This window comes from Micromys minutus, assembly GCF_963924665.1.
Source record: "Micromys minutus genome assembly, chromosome: 16".
NCBI lineage: Eukaryota > Metazoa > Chordata > Mammalia > Rodentia > Muridae > Micromys > Micromys minutus.
The window spans coordinates 17457393-17477308 of record NC_137985.1 but is presented as its reverse complement, the minus strand read 5'-3'; the positions used below and the strand labels follow the sequence as shown (position 1 = coordinate 17477308).

Below are 19916 nucleotides of genomic sequence, written 5' to 3'. Positions count from 1 at the left end.
TCTCCTGAGTGCTGGGATTACAGATGTACCACCACACTGGATTTATTTGTTACTGGAGATGAAGCCCAGGGCTTCCACATCCTAGGCTAACACTCTACTGCTGAGCCACACCCCCACACCCTCACTGGGGAATTCTAGGTTGGTGCTCTGCCCCTGCCTGCATTTCTTACAGTTTTATCACAGTGAGAAAGGAGGCTGGGGCATGTGGCAGTCAATGAACACCATTCCCTTTTACACAAGGTATGTACCTTGTCCTGGACACAATGGCCTCACCAACTCCTATCCTAGGAAATATAAGGGCAACCATTCTTCCTTGATGGGCAACAGGAAGAAGGCATGGAAAAGCTCAACAAGGTTTTGTGCTCAAAGGCTGAGCAGGGTTAGGCTCCAGGAACCCAGACTGCAGTCACCAGCCTTGACTGAGCATGCTACCACCTCTGGACTGTCTTTAGACTTCTGGGCAAGTGACTCAATTACTGCAGGGGTATCTAAGGCAATAGTGACACTGATAAATCAAACAGACGTAATAATATTAGTACCAACTTACGTCTCACCCAGTCCTCAACAGGTCTTCAATGAAAACCACTTGGGCTAGGAGTAACAAGATGGCTGATGGCCTTGTCACTCACCGGAGACTGAGAATGGCACAAATCTACATAGTAGCCTGAAACCTCTGCTATACCTGGTTCAGGGTTTTCTGCAAGTGTGGGGTACCCATGCGGTCAGCCATGTGCCGGTAGGCTGGGTGGGAGAGGAAGAACTTCCGCTCGGCTGCCAGGGCAGCTCGGATGTCCTTTTTGCCCTCGATGTCTTTCTGGCTGCGGTTAACCACACCGATGTAGCCTAAAGAGAGAAGGCCAAGGCATGCATTACACCAGGAAGGATACAGCGCTATGGCTTCATGCTGAGCTGACTCAGCACAGACTAGATGAAGACTAGAAACAGACTGGTCCATAAATCATAGGAGCGGGCACAGGGCAGCACTGAGCCCCACCGGGGATGTGAATGGCATGGAAGGTAGCTGAGGAAAGCAGCGTGGAATGTGGAATAAGACGAACTTTAAGGGCAGGTATGAGTGAGTGGGTGCAGTGTGACAACATGTGCACAGTCCTGGCTTCCAGGACAGCCCGGGAAGATAGCAGTGCGGTTGGGAGCTCGATGCTTGTCTGGGTAGTGTTTGCATTACTGCACGCTAGAGTTATCTGGAAGAGGAACCTAACTGAGGGGCTGCCTCCATCGGACTGAGCAGGAGGCAGCTCCTTCACTAATGAGTGATGTGGGAGCACTAGCTCACTGCAGGCCATGCTGTCCCTGGACTATTGGTCCTGGGTGAGTAAGAAAGCAGGCTGAAGCTGGCCTTAGTGGCACATGCCTTTAATCCTAGCACTTGGGAGGCAGAGGCAGGCAGATCACTTGAGTTTGAGACCAGCCTGGTCTACAGAACAAGCCAAAGTCATACAGAGAAATGTCCCCCCACCCCTCAAAAGAAAGCAGGCTGAGCAGGTCATGGACAAAGTAAGCCAATAAGCAGTGTTTCTCTGAGGCCTATTCCTTAGCTCCTGACTCTGGGGCCCTGACTTGGCTTCAAGCCAAATAAAGCTTGTCCTGCCCAAGCTGCTTCTAGCCATGGTGTCCATCCAACACAGTAACAGAAAGCAAACTAGAGCAAGCTAGAATACTACTCCTGCAGAGAAACAGATCCATTCCCAGCACCCATGCTGGTAGCTCAGGAACGCCTCTAACTGCAGCCTGTGGTCCCCAAGGAGACTGCACCCACACTCTCTATCAGTCTGTTAAAAACAAACAGTTATTAAATTAACAAATAAAAATAAACCTAAAAAAAGTACAAGAAAATATTCTAAAACAAAAACATCATCAATACACCACCCCCAGAGGAGATCAAGGTAAAGAGGACAGTTTATCTCATCATACTAAAACCCACTACAGCCAGCAAAATGGCTCAGCAGAAAAATGGGCAGCTATGATTGATGACCTGAGTTTGAGCTTCCAGAACTCTAAGCGTTGCCTCTGACCTCCATACCTGAGCAGTGGCACTCGCCCACCTCATCTGACAAACAGCATCAACCCACACCCACATGCAAATCATAAAGTAAAATAACCCCCTGCAGTCAGGCTTGGTGGCCATGCTTAAGAAACTAGGAGGAGGATCAAGTTCAAGGTGGTCCAAGGTGGTCCTGGGTCAGGCTATGATAGTCACTAAGCACATGAAGTCTTCAAAAACAAAAACATGTATATGAATAGCTTCAGAAATGAAAATTAATATAAAATAAACAAACATGCATATGTGGGTAAGTAAGCCAAGTTTGCTGGCACACATGTAGAATCAGCTAAGGCTGAGGCAAGCAGTTCAAGTCCAGCCGGTCTCCAACCACAGCAAACACAACGAATACCCCACACATAATAACAAAATGGGGTGCTCAGGGAAGGCAACACAGCGGTGAGGGGGAAACAGAGGTCATGAGGTCCAGGGGTCTCAGTCTACAGAGTAAGGGAGAGAGATGTGGTGAAAGATCCCTTTTGTGTGCTGTAGTTTTCTGTGGTGCTGGGGGCCAGTGCATGTAAGACATGGGTTCCTTGCAGTAGTGGGCTCTGGCTCCCAGTGGGAGAGACCTTAAAGCCACAGGAGGGAAAAGTGAGGGAGAGAGCTGGAGGTCAGAGGATGAGAGGCAGGGACATTGAATGCATTCTTAGTATATCCAGGGCCTGTGGCTGCCGAGCTCCTCTAAGGAGGTGGCCCAAAGTGTCTGGCAGCAGTCATAGTTGGGGGAGGGACAGGGTAAAAGTGTTTACTCTCTGGTCCTAGCATTTCATCGCTCAGCCCCCACTAGCTAGGGCGACACTTCTAGGTCCCCATTCCTTACAGTAAAAAAAGTTTTCAAAAATATTCTCAAAAATGGAGGTTGTAAGACAAATGGAGTCAGTACCCCCTTCCTCCTTAATGTGAATTCCAGGAGGCAAACTCAGAATCTCAGCACTTTACCTTGAGCTGTCTTCAAACTCACGGCCCTTCCACCTCAGGCTTTTGAATGTTAGATTAACAAGGGTGTGTCCATGCCTGGCTGTCTGTTCTTCAACACCTAAACACCAGCACTCTCTCTAGATGTAGGAAAGTGAACTCAGGGTCCTTCAATAAGCAGAATCAAGCAGCGGTATGTGTTTATTATGCTTTGTTTGGGAAGCTGGGGAATGAACCTGCTTCCTAGCATATGCTGGGCTACACCCCTGAGATTCATTCCCAGGACCTAAATCGACTTCTGAAGAAACATGTTGTATTTGTTGAACCACTGTGTCTGGAGCAGAATCACAAAAGACACACCCATGCACCGTGGCCCGCCCCAGGCCTATGTACCTCTTCTCAAGGGCAGCAGCTTGTTTTCCAGAACATCCCTGGCATCTGTGCCTTCATCCATTAGGTCTAGCTTGGTGATGACACCGATGGTCCGTAGGCCTGAAAGAGTCAGAGTCAGAAGAGATCATGAGGAAGGGCCCTTGGGGCCCTCTGACAGGCCAAGAGACAAGGGACAAGTCATGGTGTCTCTTTGCCTGGACATCTGTTGGCAGAGTGTAAAATGACAGATATAGCCCCAATGACTTCCATCAAGTGTCAAGTACTTTTGCAATGAACACTGGCAAGAGCGTACAAGGACCCCGCAGAACCAATGAACATCATGGAAACTAGAATCTCCCCTGCCCGTTCCCAGCATTACACTTGAACCTGAGCGACTATTTCCAGGGCCCCTTGTTACCCGGCTCAATTACCACTCCAAGGACCAGCCCAGCCCACCAAAGTTCTCCCCAAGTCAACCAGAGTCAGCACATCCCACAGCAAAGCCACACCACCAAATTCACTGTGCTTCTCGGCTTCCCTACAGACAAAGCTTTTCTAGTTTGGAGTCTTGACCACAATTCACTTGAGGAGTTTATAAGCTAAGCTTCTAAGCCCAGGGAGAGGCTAGTGCACTCCATGGACCAGACTCGCTTTAGCATTCAGAAACCCTGAGTCCTACCCTGTGCCAGGTGAGCTGTGGAGTACTTGCCAAGGAGCCTGGGCTCTTTCCTGAGCACCCGATTACACTGAGCCTGCATGGTGACACGAATGCACCCGTGATCTCAGCACTCTGGAGGTAGAGTCAGGAGGATCGAAGTTTAAGGTCATCTTCAGCTAAACAGAGTTCGAAGCCAATCTGAACCACAAAGATCCTGCCTAACTACCAAGAACAACCTGTCACATCAGGAACACAGGCACTAGCTTGGGTGCACATGTGAATGTGTTGCCTGTATGCATATGTGCGAGACACATAGAGGCTAATGGAGGCCCACAGAAGACTGGTATCCACTTGGACATGACAAGTGTCTATATTAGGTGGCACTACTATGAAAGGGGATGCCTATAAGAATTCATACAGCTAATAGGGAAGAGATCACACTAGAGAGAGAAAGGAGTGGGGCAGGGTCTGAGACATGGACTCCAATGAAACCCTCTGTGGAGAAGAGATACAGGGAGGCTAAGGATTAGGTAACTGTACAGTGAGGCCTGCCCACAGAGTAACACACCATCGCTACAGTACAAAGTAGGGCTAGGCATGGTGGCTTGCACCTGTAATCCTAACACTTAGGAGATAGAGGCTGGTAGAATCTGATACTGAGACTACCTTGGTCTACACAATGAAGTCCAGGGTAGCCAGGGCTACATTCTGAAACCAAGACTGAAAAATAAACAAAGAAAAGTCTCAGACCACAAACACAGGCACAAAAAAAGACATAAGTTTACATGTAAGAAAAACCCTGGAAAGAAGTGTGGTCAGGGCTATCTACATGAAAGAGGGGAGCTTTGTGGGCTCCTAATTTCTCCATGGTAACCACCTTAGCTCACTCTTTATTGCCCTCCTAATGCTTTGTCATGGACATGCACATTCAGTGTGGGAGGCTCCTGAGGAGGAGGATACACAGCCCTACTTTTCCAGCTCATTCTGCAGCCCCACGGTCTCCTCCACGCAAAACCTCGACTCTCTTCCCAGGTTGTGTATGCCTTTCTCTACTTTTCCAGGTATTATGTCTTGCTTTTTTTGAGAGAGGTTCTCATGTAGCTCAGGCTGGCCTCTAAATGCCTATGTACTAATGGGGCCAGATCTCCTGAAACCACAGATTGTTTTGAGCATCATGTAGGCTGGGACTCAACCCATGTTCTCTGCAAGAGCAGTAAGTGGTCTCCCCAGCCCCTTTTAAGACAGGGTTTCACTGTGTAGACCTGGCCAGACTTGAACTCAAGGGATCCACCTGCCTTTGCCTATCAAGTTCTGAAATTAAACGCATGTGCTGCCATACCCAGCAGAAAGTGCTCTTAAAATATGAGCCCTCAGATTGAACCTAGATCCTCATTCATCCTGGGCACCTGAGTGGTCAACCCCTCACTGAGGTACTATCTGCAGACTAAAATCTGGGTCATAAATGTCCCTCAAAGGCTCGTGTAGTAAGCTGTCTGTAGAGCTGAGCCACTGGGTGGTAAAGTGAGGTCTCCTTGAAGCTTTCAGGTCACTGGGGTCACATGGAACATTACCCTTGAAACATCCTTTGTCCTTTTCTTATTCCGTGTCGCTCCCCATGTGCACAGTAAAGTGGTGCCCAACCAAAACAAACCACCAACACAAGAGGATGCTCTGAAACTGTGAGCCTAACTAACCCTGTATGTTCTTTTAAAGACAGTGACTATCGCAGTGTTGGTTACGGTGATGAAAAGCTGATTACTACCACATGGGACGCTGAATCTCAGGAGGCCTCTGACACAGCCCTGTGACAGAAAGCACACCAGGGAGAGGACGTAGTACTACTGGAAGTAGCTGCTGCCCCAGGGCTGGAGGTTACCTTGCGGGTCCACTTCCTTGGCCAGTTTGAGGGCATCTGAATTGGCCAAGTCCATGTTGGCAGGTGTGACGGCAAGAATGAGGCTGCTCTCTCGGCTGATGAACTGCAGGATCATGTCCTTGATCTGGTACTCGATGTCTGGTGGTTGGTCCCCCACTGGCACCTTAGTGATGCCTGGGAGATCGATGAGGGTCAAGTTCAACACTGAGGGAAATCAAGAGGCAAAGGTAGTCAGAGCCTAGGTCAGAGTTCAGAGCCTACACACAGCCAATAGAGAACCAGTGGACACCAGCAAGTTCTCGAGGGGAGTCACATCTTAGAGCCACTCCTAACACTCCTACTAGAACACACTTGACTGTGTACTTTCTGTGTTTGGTGAGTACCCTCATGGGTAGATGCATGTGGAGGTCAGTGGTCACACAAATACATTCCATAATTGTTTTCCACCATACTTATTCTTTTAAAATTTTAATACACTTTTAGAGTGAGAGAGGACAGAGAAAGAGTTAGAGAGAAAGTGTGTGTGTATGTGTGTATGCATGTGTTTATGTGTGTGTATGTGTGTATGCATGTGTGGATGTGTGTGTATGTGTGTATGCATGTGTGGATGTGTGTGTGTGTGTGTGTTTGCATGCGCATATCAAGAAGTGGAAGTCAGAGAATCCATAGCAGTCAGTTGCTCCTCCTACCACATGGGAATTGAACTTGTTTATCAGACTAGCCAGCAGGTGCTGCTGCCTTCTACACCTTATCTTCTGAGAAAGGGTTTCCTCACTGAGCCCAGAGCCACCAACTCAGCTACACTGGGTAGCTACTGAGCAGAGACGATCATCTGTGCAGACACACAGTGCTGTGCTGCGCTCTGCATGGCTGCTACAGGAGAATGCCAGTCTTTTTTTCTTGTGCAGCAAGTATTCTACTCACCAAGAAGTGAATGTGCCTTCCTCTCATACCTGCCTTATTTCTGAGGCAAGGTCTAGGTATGCAGACCAGACTGCCTGGAACTCACCATGTGGCCCAGAGCTCACCTGGCTCCACAAAGCCCTGCTTTCCATCCTAGCACAACAGAAACCATTCCTGGGCACACACATCTATAACTGCCAAACCTAGAACATAGGAACGGAGGAGGAAGAACTTAAGGTCAACTGGACCATATAATGAGTTTGAGGCTAGTCTGGGCTATATGACTGTGTTTTGAAAGAAAGAGACATACAGAAAATAAATAGGGTCAGTGAGGTAGCTAGGTGGGCAGATTCCTGCCACTAAGCCTGATGACCTGAGTTCCCTCCCTGACACCTACATGGAGGAAGGAGAGAAATGACTTCTGCAAGTTATACTCTGACCTCCACATGTGCATCACATAATGTGACACCACATACACACACAAAGAAAAGAAAATTTAAAGAAATACATTAAAGAAAATGTAGCTGAATGGTTAATAACACTGATTCTTTCAGAGGACCTGGGTTTGACTCCCTGAACCCACATGGTGGCTTATAACCACTGATAACTCCAGTTCCATGGGGTCTGAGTCCCTCTATGACTTCCTCAGGCACCAGGCACGTATATGGTATGTATACATATACATCCAAGAAAAAACATTCATAAAAAGTAACATTTAAAAAAAATTAAAACAGAACATTTTACAAAAGTTTAGCTGAGGTCAGTCTCAAATACCGTCTTTATGTCTTGGCCTACTGAACGCTGGGACTGCAGGTCTACACAGCACCATGCCTGGCTCATTTGTATTTTAAATGTGGTCCTGGGTATTGACTCCATGCATGCGCCACAAGTGCCACTACTGAGCCCCAGCCAGGGTCTACATGTTGGCTTTTGTTTGAGATGGGGTCTTGCTCTGTCCTCTGCCCTTCACCTCCCCAGAGCTGGGATTACAGGCACATGGCCACGCCCACTCCTCCACCACGCCCACTCCTCCACCACGCCCACTCCTCCACCACGCCCACTCCTCCACCACGCCCACTCCTCCACCACGCCCACTCCTCCCCAGTCCGTGCTTTTCTCAGATGCTGAGGACATGGGAAGATCCTCCTGGACCCAATCAGCGTACCAGCTTCCCTGGGTCCCCAGCAAGCTTCCTACCGTGTGGTGAGTAGACCCGAAGGTTGATGGGCACTGGGGAGATGCCTTTGTTGGTGCCTGTGACCCGGTCAGTCTCTGCCTCGATCTCCTGCCGAACTTCATCAAAGTCTGTAAACTTTTTGGACTTGCAGTGCAAAAACTCCGCATATTCTGACACGGGAAAAAGATGTTCAAGGTGAGAAAGTGGGAAAGGAGAACACACAGGAACACGCAGTATGCCAAGCAGAGGAAGAAACACAACCACTGCAGTTCCTACAGAACTTGAGGAACGTGGTATTCATTCTTTCTCTTATTTCATTGGGTGGGTTTATATTTTGAGACTGTCTCATTATGCAGTTACAGCCTTGCACTCCATCTGTCTTACTAGGATTAAAGGTGTGTGCAGTGGGTCTGTTTCTGTGTGTGAAGTATTCATGTACACACGCACATAGGCCTGTGGTGGCCAGAGGACAGCCTCTGTTGTTCTCCAAGTTGTTTTTTGTGACAGTGCCTCTGAATGGGCCCTAAGGCTAATTAGTTAGGTTAGTCTGGCTAGCCATAAAACTGCATTGGCCCTTCATTTCAACCACCTCAGCACTGAGGTTATGTGTGCACCCCAACACCTGACCTTTTACAAGAGTACTGAGTCATACTTTGTGACTAACTCTTCATTGGCAGACTTTCTTTTTGATAAAGGAACTTGGTCCCAAGCTAATCTGGAGCTCAGTATGTGGTCCGGGATGGAGTGACAGATAGGTCCCATTGCCTCAGTTTACCAAACTGGGAAGAATTGGATACTGCAGCATGTACCAATAAATCTGGTACTTAAGAAACTGAGGAAGGATAATGAAATGAACTGGCCGCACAGGAGATCCTGTCCGACAAAAGACATACAGATGTTTGTTTGAACTGCAGGCATCAGCTGCCAGGTTGGGATCTAGATGTTTGAATTTTCTAAGTTAAAGATTGGGGAGATGCCAGCTTTAGTCCAAAGACTGCAAGAACTCACTCTGGTAGACACTGTGAGGCAGCAAGGTCTTCTGCAGGGAGAAAGAGCCAGGATAAGTGCCCTGTGAAACATCTGAGAAACAATCACCTGGTCGTCCAAATTACAGGACCACTGAGGCAAGCTGCTGCAAAGAGGAGCAACACAGAGAACTTGGGATCAGAAGGCCTGGCAGGAAAGACTCTCCACAAGCAGAGATGGTCCAGCAGCTCAGTTGGCAGTCTTGGCAGTTATGCAGGGAGCCTGGGGCACCCCAGCAAGGCATAAAGCAGTGTGAAGACAAGGCCTGTAATCCCAGATCCAGGAAAGTAGAGGCAGAAAGATTAGGAATGTGAGACCAGCAGGGACCAGCTTGGGCTATTGTGAGACCCAGTCTTAAGAAAAACAAAGCATGTGGCTAGAGATGACTCAGAAGTTTGTTGTGCAAATTTAAGGATGGAAATGTGAATCCCAGCACCCACAACCAGGCATCCCACAAATGCATCTAACCCAAAAGGGCAAGGGGGGAGAGGAGGTTCACTGGGTCTTGCTGACCTCCAGCCTAGCAAGGACAAAACAAGTCCAGCATGGTGGTGCACACCTTTAATCCCACCACTCAGGAGGTAGAGGCAAGGAGAATTGCTAATAATTCAGGCAAGGCTATACTGATTCAAATGAAACAAGTAAGACCCCAAGACCCTGCCTCAAAGGAACAAACGGAGAGGGATGAAGAGGACACCTGACATCCCCCTCCTCCAGCCTCTGTAGCAGGCAGGTGCACATCAGCACAAACAGCATACACTCACAGACACACAAACACAATGCCAGTTCACAGACATGGAATCTGAGGCCCAGGGCGGACATGGGGGTTGACTTAAGCTCAGTGGTGGTGGTGGGACTGGGTAGGTCAGACAACCTCGTAAAGGTACTGACTCTCAAACCCAGTGACCTCAGCAGGACCAGGACTGTGTGCTAGCCATCCAGAAGCAGGGCCAGTGAGAGTGTAGACAGGAGGCTCTGGGACTCCCCCTCAGCCCACACACAATTAGCTGACCCACTTCCCAAGGGCAGCCTGCTCTGGCCTCCAGGGGACAAGCGGAAACACTCTTCCTGCAGCTGCCACTAAAAATGGATCAGTCGCCCAGCCCCCACAGAACCTCAGTTCTCTTCCGGATCAGGCAGTAAGTGTGAGATGGTGGCAGGGTAAGGTAGCAGAGCCAGGACCTAGGCCAGGGCTGGTCTGGCTCCTTTCCTTCTCTGTCTCCCTGCTTGCCACTCAGCCACTCATTCTGACTTGGCCTCTTTTACTATCTACATTATGTTCATGGGACTGGAACCTGCCAGCAGCAGCAGCAGCAACAGCAGCACACGGGGGTACCCAGTATTTGCTGCAGTTGATAGCCCTGGAAGGCCCAACTGGGTCTCACCCTCCTTGACCAGCAGAACAGACATCCCAATCAAATCTGTGCGAAGACAGAGAGTGGCAGCCAACAAATCTGCCATTAATGAGCAGAGGGCCCCAAGGTGCAATGTGGAAAGTGCTGGAGGTAAAGACTCTCATTTCCCTGTCTTAACACAAGAGAGAAGCCAGGGAGGGCATGCCATTCACTTAAGCCACACAGCACCTTTGGCAGGTCCTAACATGAATGCCTGCTTTAAGCTCACTGGGGCAGCTCATACCTGCAGGAGCTGTCAGAAGCCAAAGGCAGGATTATGAGTTAGAGGCCAGCCGGGGCTATAAAGCAAAGCCTTGCCTTAAAAAGAACCTTTCAAGGCTGACATGCTCTCAGTGACATGCTTGCTGTGCAAGTATGAGGACCTGCATCTGATTTACAGAGCTCATAAGGTAAGACATGTTGTGTACATGCTTGTGACACATGCTGGGGAGGCAGTCAGTGCTCACTGGCCAGTCAGCTGACTTTAATCAGCTATTCCAAGGGAGAAAGAGACCTTGCCTCAAAAAATTTCCATTAATACACATGCTCAAATGTTAAATAAAAAAGTGTGCTCGATGCTTTAAGGTTGAGCTCCCTGTCAGTTGGTCATCAGTAACCTAGGCCACGCCTCTAAGTCACTGCTAGCTCTGCTCATCCAGGTCCCCATGTTCCCTGTTGACAAAGCCAGTTTCTCTGGTCCCCGGGCCAACACTGCAGCATTCTAATCACCACACATCCACTGGCAGCAGCGTGAATTCTCCCCAGGCCTTCCCTGCACTGTGAACCAAATAGGCTCTTCACAGGGACCTCTTAGTGGGCTACACAGGCCACAGCCCAAGGTCTGGTACACAGCAGGGATAAAGGAAGAAACCAAAGGTGAGTCTGGGTCTGCAGACATTCTGCTAACCCTGGTGGGCCAGAGGTTTTCCAAGGGCAGCCTGTGTGCCTAGGAGATAAACTGGGAAGGGGGTTTCTAAAGAGCTTCTACCTGCCTCCATGGATGTGACTATAAGCGGGCTGAGTTTGATTCACTACCTTCTCCACCTTGTTCTGCTTCTTAACCATGTACTTAGGTGTTGGAAGATGGAAGCAGGAGGATGAAGACTTCACCCACAGTCTGGCAAAGAACAAAACTATGGTGACCGGCTCCTGAGGCCCATGACCATAAAGTCTGCCTTCTTCAGATTTGGCTTTGGCATGCATGTCTGGACAAGAATGTCTGGGGGCTCAGAGACATGTTAGAGACCCTTGGACACACCCAACAACCAAAATGGATCTGTGAACCTTGATGATTCACATAAATGAAGGCCAGCCTAGGTCAGACAGTTAAATTCCAGTGTCAAAGAAACCAAGAGGGGGCTGGAGAGTTGGCTCATAGGTGGCTCATGATACCTGTAACTCCTGTTGGATCAGGAGAATCCAACACCTCTGGACTCTACAAGTACCTACAGCACGCACCTTAAATAATAGATCTAAAAAATAGGACTGGGGATTATTCACTTTGGTAGAGGACATTTTCATCCCAGAACCTCATAAACCATATGTGTGGGCACACATAGACCCTGTGTGGGGCACACATACGCCCTGTGTGGGGCACACATGTAACCACACATTAGGGAGGTAGGGATGGGTCAGAAGCTCAAGCTCACTTCAGCTACACACTGAGTTTGAGGCTGGCCTACCCAACACTCTCAAAAAGAAAACAAACAAAAAAGCAATCTGAAGGATTTGTGCATGAAAACTTTACAGAGCTTTACAAGGGAACATTGGCACACATTTGCTATTCATGGTTAGCCCATAGCTTCTTCAGATTTGAGACAAATAGGGACTGTCACCTTGTATAATATATACTGTTACTATGGTAATTACGAGGCAGTCATTTCAACTAGCCCCCAACTTGAGCCACACCTGCTCCAAGCATTTTTTTCTTAGACCTAGAAACACACCAAAGTATGATTTTGTCTGCTACTGATGGCTACTCAGACCCCAGGGTCTGGAAGACAGAGGTTTCAAACAGGCCTGTCATGGTCAAACAGCACAAGGAGGAGGTACTGAGAGAGAAACAGTGGGCAGCTCCACTCACATTCTATCTCTTAGCCCATGCAGATGGAGCACTGACAGAGACTCGAGGCCCCAAGAGGGCGTTAGGCAAGAATGAACAGCAAAGTATTTTGGCATCCCCCTGCCTCAGCGTATTTGCTGTTCCAGTGGGGAAGAGACACAATGAGTACACAATTAGACATGGCGAATCACACCTGCAATTCCAGCACATTCGAGGTAGAGCCAAGAGGATTAGGAGTTCAAGGCTAGCTTCAGATATAAGCAAATTCAAGGCCAGCCTGAGCTACATGAAATTCAGTCTCAAACAAAATTCAACTCAAGAAAGAACAGTTTTATCTAACAAGTGGTCCTGTGGAACATGGTGAGGGACAGAAGGGAGAAGAGAGGAGCTTGAGGCGCAGCAAGGAGGAATGGCTGTCCTAGAGAGCAAGAGGGGCTGGACTACGGCAGGTAACGGCCATGTCCTGACATCTCTTTTACGGCCCATCAATCATAGACAAGCAAGGTCAAGGTGAAAGCTGGGAATGGGAGGGGAAAACCCCTGTACTTAGTTTAGCAGATGATTCTGGGCAAGGGCAGGGTTCATCCATGGGCCACTAGGCTTCTGGTGCCTGTGATCTTAGGTAATTTTTAAACAGTACCAGCTACTAGTCAAGGCTCAATAGACCAGCCTGAACAAGCAGCCCCAAGGCACTGAGTGTCTGAAGTACTAAAGGGAGGACCCACGCCTGGCCTCACAAGCCTCATCTTCAGACTCCTGAACCTTTCAGGAGTGAACATCTGTTTGGCAAAATCTCTGGCTCTGCAGCTTAGGTCCCAGGCTTCAGTGTGAGAAACTTGCAATCTCTAGGGCTCAGATATACCTCCCTCTCTGACCTCTCTACTTCTGCACACACCACTGCTCTCTAAACAACCCAGATACATTCTCTTCAGCCAGATGAGCATGGTGAATGAAAGTCTGCAGCGTCTACTAGGCCAGGGGTGGGGAGTAGGGCAGCCTGGCGATGACATAATACACAGATAGAAACACAAGGGTCACCTCTCCAATGTCCCACCAAGGCCAGGCATAATATGGGCATCTATCTGTCTGAAATAAGAAGACTAGCAATGCCACCGTTAGGCAAAGGGCCAGAGGCACTTAAGCTTAGGGGATACAGGACAGAACACACCTGAGAGACACCTGCCCTCTCAGCCCAAAAGGATCCAGCTATGTCCCCATGCCACAACTGTCACCTTGCCCTAAGCAGCCATGCCTCCTCCCATGTCAGAGGTCCCTTCTCACCATAGCTATTCACAGGTCTGGTCATATTCCCAAGATCAGTCCCAACAAAGATCTAAGCAGTAGCCTTAGGCAAGAGGTGGGGAAGTTTGGGCTCCCTCAAGATGGAGAAAGGTCAGGAATTGATTTGATCCTTTATGCTGGTCAATTCAGTGATTCCTTTTATGTCTTCTCCCAACCCTACCCCAGACCCAGAGAACCTCAGGATTTCAATAGATTTTGGCAGCCAAGGAATCTGAAAACATAGCAGACCTGCTAGTCACCAGCACCCCAATGTTTCCTGCACATGCCAGTCAGGCCTTGGGTGTGCTGTTCCAGCTACTCAGGAGGCTTCAAACAGAGAATCGAATGTTCAAGGTCCATCTGGAATACAATAGTTCAAATCCTGCCTAGCCTACAAAGTGAGACTCTGTCTCAAAAGAAGTGAAAAAGTATAGTTGTGATGGACTATAGCTCAGCAGAGTGTTCATCTAGTTTACATGAATTCTGGGGTTCTATCCCCAACACTCCATAAACCAGGCAGGGTAGTACATACTTATAATCCCAGCACCCAGTACCTAAAAGGCAGGAAAATCAGGAGCTTAAGATCATCCTCAAATACAAGTGGAGATCAGCCTGAGTTAACAATTCCAAACAATCAAACAGGCTAGGGATGTAGCTCAGACACTTGTAAGGCCTGGGGATCTGATGCCCTCTTCTGACCTCAACAGGGATCAGACACACACATGGTAGAAATGTAGGGAAAACATTCATATGATTAAAAATATATAAAAAATTTTCAAAATAAATAAAACTACAGTAAAGTCAAGTATGGTGGCTCAGGAGCGCTGTCATCTTAGCACTCGGGTCTGAGAGAATTAGAGGCTAGCCTGGGCACCAAGCAACAAGCAACCAACTCAGTAACAGGGCATACTGGGAGCAATGGGCAGCCTGAGAATATGGACTGGACCTCAAACACCAGGCACAGTGGTTCTTTCCATCAGGCCTGCTCCATGACTGCACAAAAAGTACAAGCCAGCAATTCTGGTTGTCAGGCAAGACTTCTCAAAAAAAAAAAAAAAAAAAAAAAAAAAAAAAAAAAAAATCAGAAAGTAACTGGGCACCAGTCCTGCTTGGGGACTCAGGGCTGCAGAAGGGTATTCTTCAACCTGTTTCTCAGCTTCCCTGTACATGAGAGACCTGCAGCTCAAACCCAAACAACCCAGGAGCTCTGATTTCTCCTTGGACCCTAATATCCTTGTGGTACCAAGTCCCCATCTAAACCCACAGTGGTCTCCTCACAGTACTTGTTTGTTGCTGTAGACTGAAGACAGGGTCTTCTGTAGCCCAGGATAGTCCTGAACTGTCTAGGTGTCACAGGATGGCCTTGAGCACTCACTTCCTGGTGCCAGCCTTACAAGCACGCACCTCCTCGCCAGGCTGGGAGGGAGTGGGATGAAAGCAGGGCTACCTCATGAGCTGGGCTACCTCTGTGTCCCTTGCTTTACTTATTTTTTTTTTATTTACCTTGTCTTGGTTTGGGGTTTTGAAATTTCTATTTCTCATACCTGTTTTGGAAAAGATGAGCTGCAGAATGAGAGGCCTCCGGGTGACAATTCCTGATCCTCGTGGAAGGAAGTCCCTGGGAGAAGAGAAAGCAGCAGAAGTGACTCACAGTCCTGCTAGTAAGGCAGGAAGTGTGACCACAGGCAGTAGGCAACTGTCTCTTGCTAGCTTTAGCAAAAGCACCAACCCCAGTTGGGTCCCTGGGGAGCCTCGGGCTACGGAGGGTCTGTGGCCCCAGGGAGTGAGGGAGACCTGAATGAACTAAGTAGAAAGACACAGAGCTGTGAACACAGAATGTGCTGGAGCCCTGGCACTTCCACTAGACCCTCCTTGTGCAAAAGAGCCACAGGAAAGACTAGGGAAGGATCAAATTCAAGGCCAGCCTGAGCTAAAACAAACAACCACCAGTCACCCCAGTACCCTGAAAGCTGAGGTAGGCTAGACAGGGCTAGAGAGCAAGAAGCTGTCTCAAAATAAAACACAGACAGAGGTGTGGCTCAGTTGGTAGAGTGCTTGCCTAGCATGCTCAAGGCACTGGGCTGGATTGCCAGCACTGAAGAAAATGGCCATGGTGGCCGATGCCTGTACCAGCAAATAAGGCCATAACTCCCGAGGTCTCCATCAGCACTGCCACATGGCTGGCCCACAGTTATTCCTGTGTGGCCTCTCTAAATAGGTATAAAAATAAGCACAGTTGGGGAGAGGGGGGCGCAGGCCCCCAGCACTCAGAGGCAGAGGCAGGAGAATCTCTAAGTTAGAGGTTAACCTGGTCTACCGAGTGAGTTTCAGGATATCCAGGGCTACACAGAGAAGAAACCCTGTGTCAAAAAAAGAAAGATAAGAAAGACAAGGAGGGGAAAGGAGAGGAGGGAAGAAGAGGAGGGGAGAGTATGCTATCTTAGAGACCCCACGCACATCTACTCAGGCATGTGGCGCAGGCTACAAGCTAGCATACAGATAGACGAACCTGAACCTAAACAGGCAAAGCTGATCTTTTGGGAAGGAATCAGGACAAAGGCTTCTCCTTAGAGGAACTGGCGGGAAGACACATGATGATGGAACTTTCTAGGGAGGCAAAAATCAGCCTCAATGCTGATCTGTACAGTGATCAGCAGTTTTTAAGTTATCAGAACAATCAGGGTGTGTATTTAAGATGCATACTTAACTGTATTTCTCAAGAAAAGTCACTAGCAGGACATAGGAAGGAGACAGGAGAATCAAAAAGTTCACGACCAGCCTCAGCTATGTAGAGAGCTCAAGGCTAGCCTGGGCTACATGTGACCAACTACAAAAACAAAACAACACTGACCTAAAGAATTTGCAGATCAATACAGGCTGGCAGACACCTGCACAGTGTGTAAAGTCCCAGGTTCAGGACTTTATACAGCACAAGAAGGTTGAGTGGCTTCCGGAGACACGTGAGAATCTGAGGGGGAGGAGGGAACTCAGAAGTAGGAGACTCAGAATGTCCAGGTTGTCCTTGGCTCCAACACAGGTGCCAGGTCAGCCTAGGCTCCATCAAGTTTGGCTACAGCCCACAGGGGAGCTAATGGCACCATCCCCAACACTGCAATAGGAATTAAAGACAGGAGAAGGGGAGAAGTCCATTGCCAGCAAGGCTGATGACTGAACTTAATGCCCAGGATGAACAAACATGGTGGAGAGAGAGAAAACCCACAAGTAGTCCTCTGACCTCCACACATGCACCATGATATGCACAAGAGCACACACAATAAGTAAACCTGTTAAACAAAAGTTTCACAGCTCAGCGGGGGTGAGGGGACAATACTGACAGCCCATCCAGGAGCTAGGGCAGCCAGACACATAAAAGAAAAGTTCTTTTATCTTCTCAAAGGAACTTCCTCCTGGGTGGACCAAGTAAAGGGGATTTGTTTTGATCTTAAAGAAAACACAAGTGAACTACAATAGAGCCCATGGAGCCGGCGCCATAGGGAGGAGTCACGTTTGTCCCCATTACTGGCTATGGTTAGGCTGCTGGTTTCAAAAGGACTTTGTAAAAAATAGTTGTGGCCCGTTTGTGTTTAAGGTCACACCTGGTACACAGTGAGTTATGGACCAGCCTGAGTTGAGACCCTGTCTCAAAAGTCCTAAACTAAACCCATCTACTAGATTAATAGTCAGACACTCTGTGGGCATTGTGGAATAGTCACAGCGGTGTGACAGTGAGAAGCAGGGCACTCAGCATGGATTAACAGCGGTACAATCCCGCCAGACTCAGTTGCCTCCGTCTCAGAGAACCAAGTGAGGTGCAGAGACTGGGCACCAGCAAACAGCAGCAACTTAGACTGAACCACAAGAGGTCCATCTTAGACTTGACCACCAGGTCCCAGAATCTAGGCTCCTACCCTACAATGCAGCCTCTCAGAGGGTGAATCTGCCCCTGAACCCCCACCCCCACCCCAGGACCAGTAAGCACAGTGTTGCAGTGACTTTACATTAAGTGACTCTGAGATGACAGACACCCTGCAAGACAATGGTGATGCCTCAGACATCACCAGCCTCTGTCCCAGACAAGGGACATAGAGAGCTTCAATGGTGACCGCTGTGATGCCCAGAACAAGCTCCAGTTCTCACAAGGAAAGGCTGGGGACTTGGTGGCCAGTAGGGAAGGCAACAAAGAAGGCAGAAGCTAAATAAGAGACCACCAGTCATGTCCTAGGGCAGACGGGGAGCCAGCAGCCCAGAACCGATGCAATACTGTTTCCCGGAACTAAGTGCACAGCTCCCAGGCTACCCCGCTTAGCTGCCTCAGGGATTTGATGTAGGATCTGGTTAAGAGGGTCGCCATGGCTAAGGGTGTAAAGGCATTTGCCGCCAAATCTGAAGACCTAAGTTTCACATAAAAGGACAGAAAATGGGTGTCTGAGCCAGGTGGTGGTGCACACCTTTATTTTATTTTTTTAAAGATTTTTATTTATTTTAGCTATGAGTACACTGTAGCTGTCTTCAGACACAGCAGAAGAGGGCATCGGATCTCATTACAGATGGTTGTGAGCCATCATGTGGTTGCTGGGAATTGAACTCAGGATCTCTAGGAGAGCAGGACCTTACTCTTAACCACTGAGCCATGCCCCAGCCCTTTTCTTCATCATCATCATCTTCTTCTTCTTCTTCTTTTATTTTTAAGAGTATTTTCTGGGCAGAACAGCAGAGCACATACTATGGTCTCCCAGGTAGCTCTCTCTCAAATGCCAACTGTTGTCCCTAGCTGGCAACAGAGACGGTCTCCACTTCATCTAGTTCTTCCTTCCCCAGGCCACCTGCTTCCCATGGGCATGAGCAATTTCCTTTGTAGTTGGTATGACATTTCCTGTGTGTCCTAGCTGCCCTAGCATTCTAGCCCCATTTGGCCAGCTCTGTGCTATGTGTCTTGGATCTGCTTTCTTCACTCTTAGGTCTGGGTTTCCTGGTTAGTAAAACTCTGCCAGCTGTGGGGGATGGGGAGTGCTCTGGCTCAAAGACATCCACATCTCTTTATGTAAGCACATGATCAGTTCTCCAGCCCAGGGGTCACCTTTCTATGACTCCAGGCCTGGTGCAGGGATAGCACATAGTATGTGGTCAATTAAGTGTCAAGTGCTGTGTCATTTCTCATTCCAAACGGAGCTCCCCCTCTATTTCCTTTCTCTTTTTCTCTTTTGGCAGAGTCATTCATGTAGCCCAGGATGGCATCAAACTTGGTCCTAATCTTCCTGTTTCTACTTCCCAAGTGCCAGGATAACAGGTGTACACCACCATGTCTAGTTTATGTGGTGTGATGGACCACTGAGGCTTAAGAATGCTAAATCAGTATGCTAATAATTCCCCTCCCCCTTCCCCTCTCTCTACCTCTCCCTTCCCTTCTTCCCTCTCTCTCTCCCCTAAATAGAGATGTCCAGAAAGCTCTTCTTCAAAGGTCTATAGCTGGACCAATACAATCAGGGTCCCAGACTATTCAGGTTCCCTAGTGGCTCTCTGAACCCTTGACCTTCCCAGGACTTTCTGCCAAGCAACCCTTCCCTAGAGAACTCCCCACCTAGTAATAATAGTCAGAGGCTGTATTTTGAGCCTATCCTTCCTTCCCACTCCTGTCAGTTTAGCCTCAGACAGAAAGATGGAAGGTGGTTCTGTAACAGACCAGAGTTCTTACATTTGGTCAAGTCACCAGCATCTTGAACAGTGCCTTATAAATCACTGTTGGCTGCTATGATTCAATGTATGTTGAAAGACAGAGGCATATGGGCTCTTGGGTTGTATCAGGCCCTCTCTGGGCAGTGGTTCAGTTACTTATAGCACAGAAGGACATCCCCTGTCCACAGGACTAGTGAAAGGAACCATTGTAAACAGCTTTTCCTCCTCAGAGCCTATAGAACTCTATAGTTTTAGGGCCCCCTTGGAAAATGAAAAAGGCTCCTGGGAGGGGACAGGAAAGAGGTAGCACAGTGGCTGATCCAAAAGCCAGGGTCTGTTTACTTTTTCTGTACAGACAGAGTAGAGAAGGTGGGGACAGCTATGTGAACCAACACCTGGAGGCGGGGTGTCCAGGCCTTCAGGAAGGGAAACCAAACAGAAGCAAGGAAGGATGAGTCAGCCAGTTGCACCACTTGAGAACCTGGCAGGATGCAGGTAAAGGTCCTGGGTGGAGATC

At 48.6% G+C, this 19916-nt stretch overlaps 1 protein-coding gene across 10 annotated transcripts in view; it reads right to left on the bottom strand.

Moving 5' to 3' along the window:
* DNM2 (dynamin 2) overlaps positions 1-19916 on the bottom strand; it is a 77147-nt gene that overhangs the window by 32916 nt on the left and 24315 nt on the right. For all 10 annotated transcript variants that reach the window (XM_080930220.1, XM_080930223.1, XM_080930218.1 and 7 more), the window contains exons 2-6: positions 15271-15344; positions 7984-8133; positions 5884-6087; positions 3371-3469; positions 683-843 (exon numbers count right to left, since the gene is read on the bottom strand). In XM_080930220.1, the coding sequence (XP_080786346.1) occupies positions 683-843; positions 3371-3469; positions 5884-6087; positions 7984-8133; positions 15271-15344 (688 nt within the window). The remainder of the gene's footprint in view (positions 1-682; positions 844-3370; positions 3470-5883; positions 6088-7983; positions 8134-15270; positions 15345-19916) is intronic.